This window comes from Coregonus clupeaformis, chromosome 39 (genome assembly GCF_020615455.1).
Source record: "Coregonus clupeaformis isolate EN_2021a chromosome 39, ASM2061545v1, whole genome shotgun sequence".
NCBI classification, from domain to species: domain Eukaryota; kingdom Metazoa; phylum Chordata; class Actinopteri; order Salmoniformes; family Salmonidae; genus Coregonus; species Coregonus clupeaformis.
The window spans coordinates 20,157,292-20,171,747 of NC_059230.1; the positions used below are offsets into that span (position 1 = coordinate 20,157,292).

A 14,456-nucleotide genomic window follows, 5' to 3' on the forward strand; every position below is an offset into this window, starting at 1 on the left:
CATTCCGTCAGTAGAGGATGCCTGGTTGTTCCTTAAAAGTAATTTCCTCTCAATCTTAAATAAACATGCCCCATTCAAAAAATACAGAACTAAGAACCGATATAGCCCCTGGTTCTCCTCAGACTTGACTGCCCTTGACCAGCACAAAAACATCCTGTGGCGTACTGCATTAGCATCAAATAGCCCCCGCGATATGCAACTTTTCAGGGAAGTTAGGAACCAATATACACAAGCAGTCAGGAAAGCAAAGGCTAACTTTTTCAAACAGAAATTTGCATCTTGTAGCACTAACTCCAAAAAGTTTTGGGACACTGTAAAGTCCATGGAGAATAAGAGCACTTCCTCCCAGTTGCCCACTGCACTGAGGCTAGGAAACACTATCACCACCGATAAATCTACAATAATCTAGAATTTCAACAAGCATTTTGCTACGGCTGGCCATGCTTTCCATCTGGCTACCACTACCCCGGCCACCAACTCTGCACCCTCCGCTGCAACTTGCCCATGCCCCCCGCTTCTCCTTCACACAAATTCAGACAGCTGATGTTCTGAAAGAGCTGCAAAATCTGGACCCCTACAAATCAGCTGGGCTAGACAATCTGGACCCTTTCTTTCTAAAACTAGCCGCGAAATTGTCGCAACCCCTATTACTATTCTGTTCAACCTCTCTTTCATAACGTCTGAGATCCCCAGAGATTGGAAAGCTGCCGCGGTCATCCCCCTCTTCAAAGGGGGTGACACTCTAGATCCAAACTGCTACAGACCTATATCCATCCTGCCCTGCCTTTCGAAAGTATTTGAAAGCCAAGTTAATAAACAGATCACCGACCATTTCGAATATCACCGTACCTTCTCCGCTATGCAATCCGGTTTCCGAGCTGGTCATGGGTGCACTTCAGCCACACTCAAGGTCCTAAACGATATTATAACCGCGATTGATAATAGACAGTACTGTGCAGCCGTCTTCATCGACCTGGCCAAGGCTTTCGACTCTGTCAACCACCGCATTCTTACTGGCAGACTAAATAGCCTTGGTTTCTCAAATGACTGCCTCGCCTGGTTCACCAACTACTTCTCAGATAGAGTTCAGTGTGTCAAATCGGAGGGCCTGTTGTCTGGACCTATGGCAGTCTCTATGGGGGTGCCACAGGGTTCAATTCTTGGGCCGACACTTTTCTCAGTGTATATCAATGATGTCGCTCTTGCTGCTGGTGACTCTCAGATCCACCTCTACGCAGACGACACCATTTTGTATACATCTGGCCCTTCATTGTGTTAACAAACCTCCAAACGAGCTTCAATGCCATACAACACTCCTTCAGTAGCCTCCAACTGCTCTTAAACACTAGTAAAACTAAATGCATGCTTTTCAATCGAACGCTGCTGGCACCCGCCCACCCGACTAGAATCACCACTCTCGACGGGTCTGACCTAGAGTATGTGGACAACTACAAATACCTAGGTGTCTGGTTAGACTGTAAACTCTCCTTCCAGACTCACATTAAGAATCTCCAATCCAAAGTTAAATCTAGAATCGGCTTCCTATTTCGCAACAAAGCCTCCTTCACTCATGCTGCCAAACATGCCCTCGTAAAACTGACTATCCTACCGATCCTTGACTTCGGCGATGTCATTTACAAAATAGCCTCCAACACTCTACTCAGCAAACTGGATGTAGTCTATCACAGTGCCATCCGTTTTGTCTCCAAAGCCCCATACACTACCCACCACTGTGACCTGTACGCTCTTGTTGGCTGGTCCTCACTACATGTTCGTCGTCAAACCCACTGGCTCCAGGCCATCTATAAATCACTGCTAGGCAAATCCCCGCCTTATCTTAGCTCATTGGTCACCATAGCAGCACCCACCCGTAGTCTGCGCTCCAGCAGGTATATCTCACTGGTCATTCCCAAAGCCAACACCTCCTTTGGCCGCCATTCCTTCCAGTTCTCTGCTGCCAATGACTGGAACGAATTGCAAAAATCTCTGAAGCTGGAGACTCTTATCTCCCTCACTAACTTTAAGCATCAGTTGTCAGAGCACCTTACCGATCACTGCACCTGTACACAGCCCATCTGAAATTAGCCCACCCAACTACCTCATCCCTATATTGTTATTTATTTTGCTCTTTTGCACCCCAGTATCTCTATTTGCACATAATCTCTTGCACATCTAGCATTCCAGTGTTAATACTATTGTAATTATTTTGCACAATAGCCTATTTATTGCTTTACCTCCATTACTTGCTACATTTGCACCACTGTATATATATTTTCTGTTGTATTTTTGACTTTAGGTTTTTTTACCCCATATGTAACTCTGTGTTGTTTTTATCGCACTGCTTTGCTTTATCTTGGCCAGGTCGCAGTTGTAAATGAGAACTTGTTCTCAACTGGCTTACCTGGTTAAATAAAGGTTAAATAAATATAAAAATAAAAACTGGAGGAACCAATTGAGCCGGTCTCTGCGTGTTTGGGGTGTGGGACAAAGGAGCTCTCTGAGGCTATTTGAGCTGATATATTTACATTGACATTTTAGTCATTTAGCAGACGCTCTTATCCAGAGCGACTTACAGTTAGTGAGTGCATAAATTTTTCATACTGGCCCCCCATGGGAATCTAACCCACAACCCTTGCGTTGCAAGCGCAATGCTCTACCAACTGAGCTAAAGGAGGCCTGGTTGACATGTAGAGTTATTTGGAGGTGGAAATGTTACATGTGCTACGTTTGCAACAGGTACGGAAGCTCAGCGGTTAGAGCATTGGGCCAGTAACTGAAGGGTAGCTAGTTTGAATCCCGAGCTGATAAGGTGAAGAATTTGTCAATGGGACCTTGAGCAAGGCATTTAACCCTAATTGCTCCAGGGTCGCCATTGATAATGGTAAACCCAGGCCGTGACTCCACTCTCAGAGGGTCTCTCAGGGAGAGATAGGATATGAAAAAAACACATTCGGAAAATATAAGCACAGACCAAATGTATTATTATTTTAAATACTTCCAGTGCTTGTCTTTTAAACGCATACTATTTTCACACTTTTTTTTGCTGCACTTTTACTGGGCCTTTAAAGGTAGTAACTTTTTCAACGTAATGGGATAGTTCAGCAAAATTAGGGATTCAGATATTTCTTTCCTTACCTCATAAGCAGTCTTCATACTGCTCTAAGGAGTGACTGCAATCCACACTTTGGTAGAAAAGTCACTGTCAACAAACGCTAATGTTAGCATTTTCAAATGAAAAACGTTACTTTACTCCCACTATTACAACAGTGCGACTGTTTAGGAATAAAATATATTTCCTGAACCATCCTCTGTATTGTGTGCTTATTGTTTAATAATTATAGGCCATTTTGAGACCTTAAGGAGCATCAAGTATTGCTGGAATGTCTACCAATGGCAGGTTTATCTTTTTGTGAAAAATTACACTGGTCGCTCAAAAAATTTATTAAGTATTTACGAAGTTAAAATTGACCTCACTTTTGATTAGCCCACACAAAAAGACTTAACTAATGATTGCTAAATGGTTTATAAGGACCTATTTTAAACAGGTTATGAATGATCTTATGAATCATTATTACAAACTTTAAAAATGGTTTATACATGTGTTAATAACTAGCTTACTAACATTTACAAATGTAGGAGTAATGATTAATAAATTATGAATAAACTATTTACTAATCCATTATAAATGCTTTATAATTATGATTAGGGTTATTATGTTATTATTGGTGTTATTATGAAGCGCTACCGGACACATTTATTCTATATTTTCATTGTTAAACATTTTTGGCCCCAAACCTATGCAAGAAGTGGGACAGCCAGGGTTAGCACTGATATGTCTGCATAGTATAGCACATTATTTTAGGTGATTCTAGAGCAAGGTTCTCCAACCCTGTTCCTGGAGAGCTACCCTCCTGTAGGTTTTCGCTCCAACCCGCAGTTGTAACTAACCTCATGCAGCTGATCAACCAGCTAATTTTTAGAATCATGTGCAATAGATTAGGGTTGGAGTGAAAACCTACAGGATGGTAGCTCTCCAGGAACAGGGTTGGAGAGCCCTGTTCTAGAGAAATAGTAGCACAGCAAGTTTTTGGCTGAATCTTGGTAAACTACAATGCTAACATACAGGGAGATCGTATCTTCAATGTTACCAGATATCTTAATTGCTCTTTAAAATAATTTGCATGGTTTATGCATGGTTTGCATGGTTTGTCAAGCTAAACTTGTTTGGACTTCCAAAGGCTTGATGGTAATTGTCACGACTTCCGCCGAGGCTGCCCTCCCTCCTGGTTTGGGCAGGCTTCGGCGTTCGTCATCACCGGAGTACTAGCTACTGCTGATCCCATTCTCATCACTCCACTTGTCATGTCTTGTCAATCACACACACCTGGTGCTCATTCCCCTAATTAGTATGTGTATAAGTGTTCCCTCTGTTCCCCTTGTCTTTGTGAGTGATTGTTTGTTGTGAGAGCTTGTAGCTCGGTTGAGCTACTGTTCACTGTGTTTATGCCAAGGTGGATGTTTTCCCTTGTCATAGTTTCGTTTGACGCTTTGGGCGTTTGATTTATGTAAACGGAATAAACTCTGGACTTCGGTATTTCACCTCCTGCGCCTGACTTCTTCATTCACACCTCGTCACAGAATGATTAGGGCCCTGACATTTTCCTGACCACATGACTTACCCAGGAGCAACTATGCATATAACAGTATGTTACAGTGCCCCAGAATTTCGAGTTTGTCATGGTCGGGTCACACCCAGTCTTTGAGGTTTGGAGGACTGGGGGCTTATGACGAAAGCCTGTGTCTGAGAGTCAACTATTTAGCCAAACCGGATGGACCAGTTAATGGGTGAAACAGTGTTTTGTAATCCATCGCCAAGTGTGTGTTTGTGTGTGTGTTGAGCGATTCCTACTTTCTCTGCCCCTACATATAGCATGCCACTCTACCTTACTTGGTTTCAGTCACTCAGCATTCCTATTCACCCTCCTCTTCTCTGAAGCTAACTCAGGTAAGACTATGTCTATGAGCAAAGGTATTATACAAGGTAGCTTATTCACTCTATATGGAAAATCTATATTTGTGAAAATATGAAATATATTTTGGCTATATTTTATATTTCACATTTATTTTAACATTTATTTAATTTCCATATGGCATAAGGAATGAAAGGTAAAGGGATATCGCATACTGCTGAATGTAATGATAATTTACAAGCCTGGTCTCATAGACTAGACGTAACATGGTAAATGTAAATCAGGGACTCTCAAATTAGTATGATATGTTACGTTTAGTGTGGTTACATAAGACAGAAGGTTACTTGTAGGGTGGTTGGTCATGGTGAGTGGGCGTATAAAGCGAACATCTAGCAACCCCAAAGAGTGCGGGTTCGAATCTCATCACGACAACTTCAGCATTTTAGTGAATAATCTATTTGCAACTACTTAATACTTTTTAGATACTTTGCAACTACTTAGCATGTTAGCTAACCATAATCCTAACTTTAACCCTTTAACCTAACTCATAACCCTTTAATTTAACACGAACCTTAACCCTAAGCTTAACCCCTAACCCCTAGCCTAGCTAACGTTAGCCACCTAGCTAATGTTAGTGTTAGCCACCTAGCTAATGTTAGCCACAACAAATTGGAATTCGTAACATATATGTTTTGCAAATTCGTAACATATTGTACAAATTGTAATTCGTAACATACTCTCTTAGAAAAGAAGGTGCTATCTAGAACCTAAAAGGGTTCTTCGGCTGTCCCCATAGGAGAACCCTTTGAATAAACCTTTTTGGTTACAGGTAGAATCCTTTTGGTGCCTGGTAGAACCCTATTAGGTTCAGTGTAGAACCCACAGAGGGTTCTACAACGAACCAAAAGGGTTTTTACCTGGAACCAAAAATAGTTCTACCTGGAACCAAAAAGGGTTCTCCTATGGGGACAGCTGATGAACCCTTTTGGGACCCTTTTTTCTAAGAGTATATCATACGAAATGGGTGATGGACATCCACAAATGAATACATACTATGTCATACTAATTGGAGTGTTATGGATTTACAGTTTTACTATGTTACGTCTACCCCTGAGTCCAGGTTGAATGTACAATTTGTGTTGGACTATGACTGCTTCTAGCTCATGTTCAAAGGAGCAGTTTTAAAGCCTTGGGACAACTAAACTCTTAGCACTGGGTTTCTCTGTACAACATACAGCATTTTGAATAACTTCAACACATTTTGAAGAATTTCACAAAGTACCTTGAGAACTAGTTCTAGCACCATTATTGTGAAGCATGAAACATCGCCCTATATTGATTTGCTGGTGGTGTGACTTCTGTAAAAATTAAAATTAAAACTTTTTTTAAAAATCCTCACAGAAGCCACCACCATGGCAAACAAGATGGTCATCCAGCAGCCCAAGCCCTTTGTTCAGGCCATCACCTCAAACCAATGGAGCTCCGACATCTGTGACTGCACCAAGGATATGTCTTCGTGTAAGTGTGTGTGTTCGTGTGTGTGCGTGCATGTTTGTGTATGTACATATAGTGATCGTCTTTACACAAAGCCTCTGTTACCGCTCAATTCCATTCAATGGGGGGCAAACTTGTTTCAATCAACAACATACCACTTTAGTTTAGAGTTATCCCATGGTAAAGAGAACATCCTCTTCACTGTCATTTCTTGTCCCCTATATCCTTCTATAGGTTGCTTAGCGTTCTGGTGCTTCCCCTGTTTTGCCTGTATAACGGCGAGGGAGGCTGGGGAGTGCCTGTGTCTGCCCCTGCTAGACGGCTTCGGCGCTATCCCCGCCGCCACCATGTCCATGAGGGTGGGCATGCGCCAGCGCTACGGCATCGAGGTAGGGACACACAGAATGCCTTCTACACTATTACGAGACATTACACACGTTCACATGTACAGTCAAAGGAACTGGGCAATACACATAATTTGTATGGACCTTGTCTAGAGTCATGACGTTTGGTTTTCTCATTGTTTACTGTTAGCTTGGCATGTCTTATGACTAGAGTTTTTCCTGATCACAGGATCTGAACAGGAAAAACTCTGGGCCTTATAGGTATAGGCCATAACTATTGGTAAAGATGTTGTATTATTTAAATATTTTGTGAATAGAATGCATATGAATACAATGTCCATACAAATTATGTGTATTGCCCAGTTTCTTTGACTCTACATGTGAACGTGTGTAATGTCTCGTAATGGTGTACTATCAGTCCCTCCATCTCTCCAGTAATTCATCATGTTCACCTCACCTTCCAATCTGATCTCAGAACTCACCTAACCAGTTCTAATGACCTAGGTTTCAGGACTACCTGTGGCCCAGACCATGCCCACATTTTTTCTAGAGTACTCAACGTCTGTTTCAATACCTGCATACTGAGGGAGTAGCCTGGGTACCAGTCTCTGTGCTAACATTCCTCTCATTGACAATCCTAGTCATGCCAAACAAGGAGTTGGAATGACAGCACAAAGAGATCGGGGACCAGGCTACTCAGGGATTAATGCATAATGTTCTGATGATGTCACAGTGCTGAACTCCGATCAGATAGTCTATCTCCTCTTTGTCATTAATTGATAAATGTAGTCAGTGTTAACTGATCCTAGATCAGGTGTAATGTGATGTATCTCTGTCTCTTCCCTAAAAGGGCACCATGTGTAATGACTGTGTCTATTCGTTCTTCTGCGGGCCCTGCACCTGGTGTCAAATGTCAAGAGAGATGAAGACCCGCTTCCAACCAATCACTCTCATCAACACACATGTAAGATAAGGACAGACCTCGTTCTTCCTCATCCTCCTCTTCGTCATCATGTACCATCATCATCATCATCATCATCATCATCATCACTCATTATCATATATCCATCCTCTTCCTCTTCCTCCTCCACCTTCACCATGGTCATTACACTAATCATAATCAACAACATCATCATCATTAGACTCATGTTAATGGGATACTAACAATACCAAGCCTTATCCAGGGCTACACTTTCTACCACAGGAGGCTGCTGACGGGAGGACAGCTCATAATAATGTCCGGAATGGAGCAAATGGAATGGTATTGTTCGATGTATTTGATACCATTCTACTGATTCCGCTCCAGCCATTACCATGGGCCCGTCCTCCCCAATTAAGGTGCACCAACCTCCTGTGCTTTCTATCCTCTGTTGACTCTTACATCACCACTCACTGTCACCAAACTCGTCACCATTGAATGTCACACACGTGTACACGTGTACTGTGAGCCACCCAAAACTGATCTCCATTCAGTTTCAAGCACGTCTGCAACAGTATTCTGTTCTTAGGTTGTTCACGTTCACTTCCACCCTGCTGACAGCTGGAAATGTTTACTCTGTATCTGTAAAGGCCCTTTACGTTTTTTCGGGTGTGTGAAAGTTGAACGAACATGTATGTATGTATGTATAAATACATTTCCAAAACCCTTTTGAAAACTGGACCTTTTTATCTACTACTATGCTAAATGTACGAAACATGTCCAGATGTATTGTAGAAACGTATACGAGAGAAATAGGTATGAAAAATTTCCGAAACAAAAAATACATTCAGATATATCTTTCATGTTTGCAGTATAAATGTATGTATTTTAATGGTAAATAAATTATTAAAATAATAGTGTCTGTCCTTTCTCCATGACGTTAATACAGAGGATACTGTATGTCACTGATCTTCAGTGACGGTGTTGAATCTTATGCAAACCACACACATGCAAATAGTGACTGTTCTGTAATTTAGTTCCTGAATGATATGGTTTTTAATGCCACCTCTGGTCCAGAAGTACCCATCACGAACCTGGATACAGCTAGGCAAAGTTGTCCATTTCAGGTGAGTGTATTTTATTAAAAGAGTCCGATTTCAATAAAACAGGACTTAGATTGAACATACCCCACTACTAGAATTATAGGCTGCAATGATTTGTCTTTGATGGGGAGACTTATACGTTTTAACATCACGTTAATGTTGAATACTTTATAGACTACAGTTTGGGAATGAACAGTACCAGAGTGCACACAGTAGCTTATTGGCTGTTAAGTGATGATTGAATGATTGAAGTGGCTCCACTTGTAAGAAGTGAATTAGCCACTTAGAATAGAAGGAAGTGCAAAGATATTAAAGCGTATTTCGAAGCGAGTTGAGGGATGTGTGGGGGGGTGGTATTTCATATTTTATTTCAACAAGTTGGCATTGGGGAGGCAGGTAGAGCCAAAAGTTAGGAAAAAGTAACTATCCATTGTTGTTTGTTGTTGCTTTTTGTTCAGGTTCTTCGTCCTTAGTCGAGCGGCCGGCCAGTCACCATGGCAACGAGCGTGACAATCAACAACCAACAGTCTCAGCCTCCTCAGCCCCAGACACCAGCTTTCATAGCTGTCCACTCTAACCAGTGGAGCACTGGCATCTGTGGCTGCTTCGACGACTTGCAAGTCTGTGAGTCTGTCTGTCCATTTGTTTGTCCATTTATCCAGTGTTCAGCGAATCATTGATATTTCTCTGCAAAAATTAGAATTCAGAGTTCAGTATTCATTTACGTTCTGTATTTCGGAATGTCTTATTAAAACATTGTTTTTAAAAAGCACGTATGTTATACATTACATTGTTCCGTTTTAACTTACGCCGTGTTTGGAATATTTTGAGACTTCAATGGAGTATTATAGTCCATATATAGAAAATAACTTCAGAAAAGGACAAACAGCGTTACTAGCCACTAATCAAAATGAGTGAGAAAAGTGTTGTAATCCGTGCTAACAGATCTCTTCCCTGACCTGCGCTCTGTGACCCTATGATCAGGCTGTTTTGCTTACTGGTGCTTCCCCTGTTTCGCCTGCACCACCACCTCAGAGTTCGGAGAGTGTTTCTGTCTCCCCCTGCTGGATATTTTATGGTCCTCCACCCAGCTGGTAGGGGTGCCAACCTGCATTCCCCCTGTGTCCATGTCCATGAGGGTGGCCGTGCGTAACCGCTATGGCATTCAGGTGGGTTAACGAATGGAGAGTTGTTCTGTCAGTCTGAACGCCTGAATAAAGACACTAGATAAGGAAGACTGTTAGAGTAGGCCTACGGACTGTGTGGAAGAGTGAGGCAGCACATAAAACACAACACAATAGAGCTTCTGTGGGCTTGTGTCCAGTTAATACAACAGCTCAGTAGTCAATGTAATCATACAGTATCCCTGGTTTGAAACCTCTGCTGATTCCTCATTGCAAGTAAAACCAAATCCTGGTTGGAAGATTCCCAGAATCAGGAGGGAATAAGTAAAAAATCCAAGAATCATCCAAACTGGGATTTCTAGAAAACAGGAATTTTGCAATCCTAATCCTGTCTATGTGTGTGTTCAGGGTGACATGACAGCGGACTGTGTGTACTCCACCTTCTGCAACATCTGCTCCTGGTGCCAGATGGCCAGGGAGATCAGGAGACGCAGACAGACCTTCACCGTCATCAACGCCCAGCCCACCAATGCTCCCGGTCAGCCCATGTTGATGGCCTCCCAGCCTGGAGTCATCAACGCCCAGCCCACCATGCTGCCTGGTCAGCCAATGTTGATGGCCTCCCAGCCTGGGATCATCACATCTCAGCCTATGATTACCTCTGCCCCTCAGCCTATCTTGAGCACTAGGTTCATGTAACCTTTGACCTTTGACCCAAGACACACAAACCTCACTGGGTTAGCCATGCCCTCTGGTGGTGATATTATAGAGGTGATGTAATGGAGGTGATGCACAATGTATAGACATACAGTGGGGAAAAAAAGTATTTAGTCAGCCACCAATTGTGCAAGTTCTCCCACTTAAAAAGATGAGAGAGGCCTGTAATTTTCATCATAGGTGCACGTCAACTATGACAGACAAAATGAGAAAAAAAAATCCAGAAAATCACATTGTATGATTTTTTATGAATTTATTTGCAAATTATGGTGGAAAATAAGTATTTGGTCAATAACAAAAGTTTCTCAATACTTTGTTATATACCCTTTGTTGGCAATGACACAGGTCAAACGTTTTCTGTAAGTCTTCACAAGGTTTTCACACACTGTTGCTGGTATTTTGGCCCATTCCTCCATGCAGATCTCCTCTAGAGCAGTGATGTTTTGGGGCTGTCGCTGGGCAACACAGACTTTCAACTCCCTCCAAAGATTTTCTATGGGGTTGAGATCTGGAGACTCCAGGACCTTGAAATGCTTCTTACGAAGCCACTCCTTCATTGCCCGGGCGGTGTGTTTGGGATCATTGTCATGCTGAAAGACCCAGCCACGTTTCATCTTCAATGCCCTTGCTGATGGAAGGAGGTTTTCACTCAAAATCTCACGATACATGGCCCCATTCATTCTTTCCTTTACACGGATCAGTCGTCCTGGTCCCTTTGCAGAAAAACAGCCCCAAAGTATGATGTTTTCACTCCCATGCTTCACAGTAGGTATGGTGTTCTTTGGATGCAACTCAGCATTCTTTGTCCTCCAAACACGACGAGTTGAGTTTTTACCAAAAAGTTATATTTTGGTTTCATCTGACCATATGACATTCTCCCAATCCTCTTCTGGATGCACTCTAGCAAACTTCAGACGGGCCTGGACATGTACTGGCTTAAGCAGGGGGACACGTCTAGCACTGCAGGATTTGAGTCCCTGGCGGCGTAGTGTGTTACTGATGGTAGGCTTTGTTACTTTGGTCCCAGCTCTCTGCAGGTCATTCACTAGGTCCCCCCGTGTGGTTCTGGGATTTTTGCTCACTGTTCTTGTGATCATTTTGACCCCACGGGGTGAGATCTTGCGTGGAGCCCCAGATCGAGGGAGATTATCAGTGGTCTTGTATGTCTTCCATTTCCTAATAATTGCTCCCACAGTTGATTTCTTCAAACCGAGCTGCTTACCTATTGCAGATTCAGTCTTCCCAGCCTGGTGCAGGTCTACAATTTTGTTTCTGGTGTCCTTTGACAGCTCTTTGGTCTTGGCCATAGTGGAGTTTGGAGTGTGACTGTTTGAGGTTGTGGACAGGTGTCTTTTATACTGATAACAAGTTCAAACAGGTGCCATTAATACAGGTAACGAGTGGAGGACAGAGGAGCCTCTTAAAGAAGAAATTACAGGTCTGTGAGAGCCAGAAATCTTGCTTGTTTGTAGGCGACCAAATACTTATTTTCCACCATAATTTGCAAATAAATTCATAAAAAATCCTACAATGTGATTTTCTGGATTTTCTTTTCTCAATTTGTCTGTCATAGTTGACGTGTACCTATGATGAAAATTACAGGCCTCTCTCATCTTTTTAAGTGGGAGAACTTGCACAATTGGTGGCTGACTAAATACTTTTTTTCCCCACTGTATAAGCCTTGAGGCATTGGAGTTCATATATAATCTTGCACAATTCCAGCATTCACTGTACATAAGGACAGCTGTGAAATGTAAGTATCTACTCTTTGAACTATCATGTCAATCACCCAATAAAGATTGTTACAATGAGGGAAAAAAGTATTTGATCCCCTGCTGATTTTGTACGTTTGCCCACTGACAAAGACATGATCAGTCTATAATTTTAATGGTAGGTTTATTTGAACAGTGAGAGACAGAATAACAACAAAAAAATCCAGAAAAACGCATGTCAAAAATGTTATAAATTAATTTGCATTTTAATGAGGGAAATAAGTATTTGACCCCTCTGCAAAACATGACTTAGTATTTGGTGGCAAAACCCTTGTTGGCAATCACAGAGGTCAGACGTTTCTTGTAGTTGGCCACCAGGTTTGCACACATCTCAGGAGGGATTGTGTCCCACTCCTCTTTGCAGATCTTCTCCAACTCATTAAGGTTTCGAGGCTGACGTTTGGCAACTCGAACCTTCAGCTCCCTCCACAGATTTTTTATGGGATTAAGGTCTGGAGACTGGCTAGGCCACTCCAGGACCTTAATGTGCTTCTTCTTGAGCCACTCCTTTGTTGCCTTGGCCGTGTGTTTTGGGTCATTGTCATGCTGGAATACCCATCCACGACCCATTTTCAATGCCCTGGCTGAGGGAAGGAGGTTCTCACCCAAGATTTGACGGTACATGGCCCCGTCCATTGTCCCTTTGATGCGGTGAAGTTGTCCTGTCCCCTTAGTAGAAAAACAACCCCAAAGCATAATGTTTCCACCTCCATGTTTGACGGTGGGGATGGTGTTCTTGGGGTCATACGCTGCATTCCTCCTCCTCCAAACACGGCGAGTTGAGTTGATGCCAAAGAGCTCGATTTTGGTCTCATCTGACCACAACACTTTCACCCAGTTCACCTCTGAATCATTCAGATGGCCCTGTATATGTGCTTTCTTGAGCAGGGGGACCTTGCGGGCGCTGCAGGATTTCAGTCCTTCACGGCGTAGTGTGTTACCAATTGTTTTCTTGGTGACTATGGTCCCAGCTGCCTTGAGATCATTGACAAGATCCTCCCGTGTAGTTCTGGGCTGATTCCTCACCGTTCTCATGATCATTGCAACTCCACGAGGTGAGATCTTGTATGGAGCCCCAGGCCGAGGGAGATTGACAGTTCTTTTGTGTTTCTTCCATTTGCGAATAATTGCACCAACTGTTGTCACCTTCTCACCAAGCTGCTTGGCGATGGTCTTGTAGCCCATTCCAGCCTTGTATAGGTCTACAATCTTGTCCCTGACATCCTTGGAGAGCTCTTTGGTCTTGGCCATGGTGGAGAGCTTGGAATCTGATTGATTGATTGCTTCTGTGGACAGGTGTCTTTTATACAGGTAACAAACTGAGATTAGGAGCACTCCCTTTAAGAGTGTGCTCCTAATCTCAGCTCGTTACCTGTATAAAGGACACCTGGGAGCCAGAAATCTTTCTGATTGAGAGGGGGTCAAATACTTATTTCCCTCATTAAAATGCAAATCAATTTATAACATTTTTGACATGCGGTTTTCTTGATTTTTTGTTGTTATTCTGTCTCTCACTGTTCAAATAAACCTACCATTAACATTATAGACTGATAATTTCTTTGTCAGTGGGAAAACGTACAAAATCAGCAGGGGATCAAATACTTTTTTCCCTCACTGTATATAATAATAAACATTTGGTGGGTGTCTATATTTGTCCTATTTCACATGTACAAGTGTGTATTGTACACAATGTATTTTTTGCATATCCCAAATCCCCCTGAGATACCCTCGGAGAGTGGGGTCATGGCCAGGGTCTGCCATTATCAACGGCGACCCTGGAGCATTTAGGATTAAGTGCCTTGCTCAAGGGCACATCGACTCACACTATGTGACGTAAGTAAGCCTTCTGTTACCTTGAGAGCCAGACAGTTGTTAATGTCTGTGGATAAGGCCAGTATGAGAGAGAGAGAGAGAGAGAGAGAGAGAGAGAGAGAGAGAGAGAGAGAGAGAGAGAGAGAGAGAGAGAGAGAGAGAGGGGGAGCGAGAGAGTAAGCGAACGCGAGAGAAAGAGTT

The 14,456-nt window shown here is 42.7% G+C and overlaps 2 protein-coding genes across 2 annotated transcripts; both read left to right on the plus strand.

The window, feature by feature from the left end:
- Positions 1 to 4,867: 4,867 nt before the first annotated feature.
- LOC121554632 (cornifelin homolog B) lies at positions 4,868 to 8,080 on the plus strand. Its single transcript, XM_041868286.2, has 4 exons — positions 4,868 to 5,005; positions 6,372 to 6,488; positions 6,699 to 6,853; positions 7,659 to 8,080. The coding sequence occupies exons 2-4, from the start codon at positions 6,383 to 6,385 to the stop codon at positions 7,779 to 7,781; spliced, it is 384 nt and encodes a 127-aa protein (XP_041724220.1). The 5' UTR covers positions 4,868 to 5,005; positions 6,372 to 6,382; the 3' UTR covers positions 7,782 to 8,080.
- A 10-nt stretch (positions 8,081 to 8,090) lies between these two features.
- LOC121554550 (placenta-specific gene 8 protein) lies at positions 8,091 to 10,756 on the plus strand. Its single transcript, XM_041868158.2, has 3 exons — positions 8,091 to 9,454; positions 9,815 to 9,999; positions 10,363 to 10,756. Exons 1-3 carry the CDS (start codon positions 9,325 to 9,327, stop codon positions 10,651 to 10,653), a joined length of 606 nt encoding a protein of 201 aa, XP_041724092.2. The 5' UTR covers positions 8,091 to 9,324; the 3' UTR covers positions 10,654 to 10,756.
- The last annotated feature ends 3,700 nt before the right edge of the window (positions 10,757 to 14,456 follow it).